Genomic DNA, 6,217 nt, shown 5'->3' on the forward strand with positions numbered 1-6,217 from the left:
ATAGTAGGTTTTCACAAAATAAACCCTATGACCCTATATTAGACCCTATGCATGCTGTGGTATAAATAGGTAATATGATCAGAGTCCCGGAAATCTACATTTATTATATATTTAATATTTTTTCATAAAGAATTTAACGGTATTGCTAATTTCCAGCCCTTGTCCTTTGTTGGGCTTTTACATCCATAATGCATAAAACAGATTTACACAATTCAAGTGTCTTTGAAAGACACTATATATTATACACTGTAATTTAAGAAAAAACATATGGTGACAGTTCTGCCACCAAACATGCTTTTTAGCCATAATTTGTAGAGTTTGGTTGTACAAAGGTGTCAGATACTCGATTAGAAAGGGTGACGATTGAGCCCAAACTGTCAAACAAGGAAGAAATATCATAGATTACCTAATAACTGAGCAGGTGTGTGGTGTCGAATTAACTTAAATTTAGATTTGTTTTAAAGTTAGTCTTAAGTCCTCATGTGGGGCTGTGTTTGTGTGGGTCAGTATGGGACATGTCAGTGACATTGGTGTGTAGTCTGACAGTTTCATATATGTTTATGTTTATTTATATTTATACATTTAATTACAGCAGCAGTGTTGGCCAATATAGCTTAAAACTGTGCAGGTTACTAGATTAGGACCTTTTGTTTATTATAAGCACACATACGCACATATCGTTTCATGCCATAGTTTCTCCTTTGCAAAACTGAAAAAGAATTTCATTTCTTCAGTATATGCTGACACGTCATTCAAATTCTGTAACACTTGTAGCTTTTGTTTTACTTGTAACTTTTCCTGCTTGACCTTCTGTGGCATGGCTTGGGTAAAAACTATATTGTAGAAAACTGCAGACTGCAAACTGTGAGGTACTGAGTCAAGATGTAGGACGGGAGAGCAAAGAATCAAAACGCCGTGTAGTCCCACATAAAAAGAGACATCTGATCAGGATACGGGCGGAGCAGGATTGATTCTTCCGAACAGTAAAATGAGAAAACCCACACTGGAAACTTGATTTAGTTTGTCAGCAGGTGTAAGTGATTAATACATGAAAACTGCTCTTAGGTCAGAGGGAATGTAATGAAATGACCAAAGCTAACATGAAAGTCTCCACATATAGTGGAAAAAGCAGTCCCATTACTTTGAAAATCCTGAATCCGGAAGTCGCCGCTAAAGCCGCTAGCATTGCGCTGGTGTACTTTTCGTTTCACAGGGAGGAGTCAGACATTAGTTTCTTTATCAAAGTGACATGTTCGTACCGTTATTACTAATTCTACGACATGTATCGCACCGTGTGTCCATAATGTAGCCCGTCTGCGGTGTCGACATAAAGCTATCGATCAGCGACCAGATATTTCTCGATAAAAGGTCGAAGGAAACAGGAAGGCGGAACAAGTAAGTTCGGGAAAGTGGCTTTCAACTGTATCATTTCGTCACCCTGCGAAGAGCCGCCCGAGTTAACTGCTGCCCTTAGGCGGCTTTTTCCCCTCGTTTACGATAGCGTGTGAGTGATCCGGGTTTGTCGTGTGTTTTTAGCGGGTTTTATATTTGCTGTTTTATGGAGCAACAAGTCCGGCCGAGTTAGCTAGCGTCACGTCACGAATAAACTTCGCACCGCCGTCATGAGCCCCGATGTTGAATCTCTGACTTTTATCCTGGAAATGTGCTTAAAAACGACACAAAGCCCTCCAGACAACGAGCAATGTGGACCTGATGTATATATGGAGGCGTAAATAAACACGGCAATGTCGATTTACGTTGGCAACACGCGGTTTGACTTGGTTTTATTGTCATTCGGCATATTCTTGATTTCACGGCGGAATTGGTGTATGAAATAGGAAATGACTCACTCAGACACCATGTTTCATCTTTTAAGGTTAATCTCTTTTTGCCCAGGCTTGTCGTTTGCAGACAGCCTCCCAGTGCTGCAGTGTGGTCTCAGATCAATTATGTCGGGCAACTGGGCATTTTATTCTGATTACAGCCAAATTATTTAGTTGTGTTGCTCTCGTGCGTAAAATTTCTCGCACGGCCTCCATTTCTTTTCCGGTTTAACAGTTTTATATCAACCTAGCATGCATCTAACATATGATTCATGACTGGGAAAAACCCAAATCTCACTGTTGTTTGGCATTTTAGACACTAATTTAACTAACAAACATGCTGTTTGCAACCCTAGATTTTAATTGTTACATACACATGCAATCAGGTTTGACAGGAAGTAGACATTTCAATGTAAATGTGCATATATTAACCAAATTCTGCCCTTTTCTTTTTCTCCTTTAATCGTACACAGGAGTCAGAGACTCAGTCCAAATAAAAACCACGACAATCCATAACCAAAACAACCCACACTGGCTGTTCACACAACCTTGTCTGCTTCCATTTCAACGGTAAATAATTCACCTGAAGCGTTCGAACAGATCGTCTGCCGCCACCACATGCGACCATGTCCATGGCCCTGAAACAAGTCTTCAACAAAGATAGGACATTCCGGCCCAAGCGCAAGTTTGAGCCCGGGACGCAGCGCTTCGAGCTGCACAAGAAGGCCCAGGCGTCCCTGAACGCCGGCCTGGACCTGAAGCTGGCTGTGCAGCTGCCCCACGGCGAGGACCTCAACGATTGGGTGGCCGTCCACGTGGTCGACTTCTTCAACCGCATCAACCTCATCTACGGCACCATCAGTGACTCGTGCACCGATCAAACCTGCCCGGTCATGTCGGGCGGGCCCAAGTACGAATACCGCTGGCAAGACGAGCACAAGTACAAGAAGCCGACCGCCCTGTCGGCTCCCAAATACATGAGCCTGCTCATGGACTGGATCGAGGTACAGATCAACAACGAGAATATCTTCCCCACCAACGTCGGTAAGTGTTGAAATAAGCCACGAGCCACGGCGTCTCAGCGGTTGGTTCAAGTCTGTCAAGTCATCTCATGAGGCAAACCAAGCGACCAGCCCATTCACAGACAGACTGTGGCCACGCTTCGATATGGTTACGAAGCCATTCCAGTCAATAAATTCCAAAGTTTTATTTGGTAAACTTATGACTTTTGTTCAGATTTCAAATTTTCTCCTGTTGGTGTTTTAACCCAGTGGCTCCCTGCATGGGTGTTGGCACCACAGGTAGGGTCACACAGCAGAAAGTGGGGAGCTGATGCTTTAATATATCTTTACTTTTATGAACTGAATGGCTATAATGAGTAACCTCTATTTCATTTTAATGATCCTTTCAGTGTGACTCATTCGGAACGCAGAGAAAAGCCACTTAAATGATTAACGTGTAATAATTACAGAGGAAAATTGAAATGAGATGCGAACGACTCACATCTGAAATGTGAAGCCTGTTTTTCAGCATCCGCAAGGCCACGTATGTCAGATTACCTTCAGCGCTGAGCATTGCTAACATCACAGTTAATCTGCTGCAGTGGAATTTGTGGTTTTCTATTATCTCCGAGTGTGTTTGTGTGCACTGTGCTGTGGCTCAGCAGCTGACTGACTGACTGCAGAAACATGCCAGCCAGTGGATTTAGAAATGGGTCACAGGATGGACAGTAAGGCTATGAATAGAAACGACCTCTGACGCAGCCATCCTCTGCAACACGTTCCTAAAACATTATTTAATTAGTCAAAGCAAAACGATGTGCTGAATTAAGCGTGTGTTGGGAGATTATTCGGCACACCGAGCCCTGTCGATTTTCCGATCGTGTCCGATTGTGACGCTGGCCGCGTCTGCTGCCGATTGGCGGCTGGTGTCCAGGCCTGAGGGGGAGAAGACGGGGAAAGGTTAATGTAGAAAAAGCAGCCTCACTTTTAATTAAATGCATCAGTAATTTCAAACGTGTCTGTTTACTCCGGAGCAAATAAAAGGTCACCGCAGACTGACCGCAGCCTTCTCGCTCTGTCTCCCATCTGCTTGACTCCCAGGTACTCCCTTCCCTAAGACATTCATGCAGGTGGCTAAGAAGATTTTGTCGCGTCTGTTCCGGGTGTTCGTCCACGTCTACATCCACCACTTTGACCGCGTGAGCCAGATGGGGGCAGAGGCTCACGTCAACACCTGCTACAAGCATTTCTATTACTTTGTCACCGAGTTCAACCTAACGGACCACAAAGAGCTGGAGCCCCTGGTGAGCAGATGACATCGAGCTCTGTGTGTGTGTGTGTGTGTGCGTGTGTGTGTGTGTGTGTGTGTGTGTTCCTGTCTAACTATCTTTGTGAGGACTGAAATCTGCATTCTACTATACTTGTGAGGACACACTCACCGGTCCTCACAAGTTTGAAGGCCTTTTTGAGGCTCAAAATGTGGTTTTAGTGTCAGGGTTACAATTAGGTTATGGTTAGGTTTAGGGTAAGGGTTAGGGATAGGCATTCATTTTTAATGGTTATGGTTAGGGTAAGGGGCTAGGAAAACCATTATGTTAATGAAGGTCCCCACTAAGATAGCTGAATAAGATAAGATAGAACTTTATTAATCCCTCGGGTGGGTTCCTCTGGGAAATTCGATTTCCAAAAAAGCACAGCACCGACAGAAGTTACAGAGAGTGTGTGTGTGTGTGTGTGTGTGTGTGTGTGTGTGTGTGTGTGTGTGTGTGTGTGTGCGCGCGCGCACGCTTGTGTAATAATCAGCCCATATTAAAACACCGAGATGCTGCATTTGAAGGTTGCTGTGACACAAAGCTGCATTTTAGAGCAGTGTACAGCGGAGATGTGAGGCTAATCTTGCATCGTGGGCCGGACCGGCGAAACTCCCTTCTGTACGCTTAACGGCACAAATCAGTTTTTCCACTCGATAAAGTTTTTCTATTGTAATAAGTGAAAAGGAATGAAAGAAATCTGTAAGCATGACTTTTAGGGCTTAAATTGTCAGAAATAAATGTATAGGACTAGCGGGCCATATTGGAGCATTTGACTGGCTGTTTCTGGCCCCGGGCCTCATGTTTGGCAACCCAGGTAAACAGACTATCACATTTCCTTTAAATTATCTTTTGAGAAGTACAACAAAGAGCCCGATTACTACATTATCAGATCAGTCTAGCATATCGTTTGATTTAGGAAATTAGAATTGGCACCCCTAGTGGTCAAATCGTGTAAGTGCAAGACTGTTTCTAAACTTCCCCAAAAACTTGTGGCTTCTCTGTATTTCAGCATGATGTTGCTTAATGGGTGATGCATAACTTGATAGCTATAGATGAGAAGATGTGAGTTTAAAAATGAAGCTGTGGGTAAACTGTATCCTTTTGTTTAGTGTAGCTAATGAAAACTGCAGTCATGTGATGCCTCAGTGGCCCAGGGATTTAGGTCACTGGTTTTTAGGCTGCAACAAAATGTCCTGTGTACAAGCTGCAGATTGCTGCAGCTTAATGCGATGAGTGGAAAACTACAATAGTTAAGACCCATGTATGAGCACACCAGAGAAATGCAGGACTCAAAAAATGAGTCTTTGCAGTTTGTTTGTTTTAGAACAGATTTTTTCTTGTCTTTCCATTATTCTGAAACCCAAATTTATTTTACTGTTAACTGTCAAAGACGAGTGCTCACTCTGTCAGGTGTGTGTGTGTGTGTGTGTGTGTGTGTGTGTGTGTGTGTGTGTGTGTGTGTGTGTGTGTGTGTGTGTGTGTGTGTGTGTGTGTGTGTGTGTGTGTGTGTGTGTGTTTTGACCAAAAAGCTTGGACTGCTTACTCTTTGTTTCCCACCTGTATGTTGCCCACAGCAGTGTGCTGTCATGTGATCAGTGTAGAAACTGGCTTTGGAAAGGTTCGCTCAGCTGTGTGCTGTTTGTTTGTGTCTGCCACAGAAAGAAATGACCTCTCGGATGTGCCACTGAGGGACCTGCGGACACGGCGAATGGATGCATCCGTCCATCTCGAAGACTGCTTTGGAGAACGGAAAACGAGCAATCAAATCCAGAGTCTATTTTTATATTTAAGTACTGTAATCTATTTTAGCTGCATACTGTAGGTTTAACCAGGAATCCTGTTGCGCCAGGGCGTTCTGCTCCTTCTGAAAAGTTTTCAGACATTTTATCAGAGCACAGTATTAAGAGGTCTGTTTGTGTTAATGTCTCTTTTTTTTTTTTATCTGAATCATTCCAGGATGCTTCCTCTTTTCTTTTCTGTTCCAAATGATCTAAAATTAGTACGGTTTCTTTCTTTTCACCTGTAAATCTCAGTATGTTCTTACATTAAAGTGATTCTCAACTCTTTCTGATGCTGATGA

The 6,217-nt window shown here is 43.3% G+C and overlaps 1 protein-coding gene across 2 annotated transcripts; it reads left to right on the forward strand.

Moving 5' to 3' along the window:
* The first annotated feature begins 1,156 nt into the window (after window positions 1–1,156).
* Window positions 1,157–6,217, forward strand: mob3a (MOB kinase activator 3A). 2 transcript variants are annotated; one of them, XM_026147800.1, is made up of 4 exons: window positions 1,157–1,395; window positions 2,297–2,867; window positions 3,926–4,128; window positions 5,796–6,217. In XM_026147800.1, the coding sequence occupies exons 2-4, from the start codon at window positions 2,450–2,452 to the stop codon at window positions 5,823–5,825; spliced, it is 651 nt and encodes a 216-aa protein (XP_026003585.1). In that variant the 5' UTR covers window positions 1,157–1,395; window positions 2,297–2,449; the 3' UTR covers window positions 5,826–6,217. The 2 variants fall into 2 exon arrangements, with proteins under 2 accessions (XP_026003585.1, XP_026003586.1); XM_026147801.1 differs by lacking the exon at window positions 1,157–1,395 and adding an exon at window positions 1,402–1,504.

Source organism: Astatotilapia calliptera, chromosome 17 (assembly GCF_900246225.1).
Source record: "Astatotilapia calliptera chromosome 17, fAstCal1.2, whole genome shotgun sequence".
Classification (NCBI taxonomy): domain Eukaryota; kingdom Metazoa; phylum Chordata; class Actinopteri; order Cichliformes; family Cichlidae; genus Astatotilapia; species Astatotilapia calliptera.

Coding starts and splice junctions, on each gene's coding strand:
- mob3a (XM_026147800.1), top strand. CDS start 2,450: ATGTCCATGGCCCTGAAACAAGTCTTCAACAAAGATAGGACATTCCGG. Junction 2,868..3,925: donor TATCTTCCCCACCAACGTCG/GTAAGTGTTGAA, acceptor CTTGACTCCCAG/GTACTCCCTTCCCTAAGACA. Junction 4,129..5,795: donor ACAAAGAGCTGGAGCCCCTG/GTGAGCAGATGA, acceptor TGTCTGCCACAG/AAAGAAATGACCTCTCGGAT.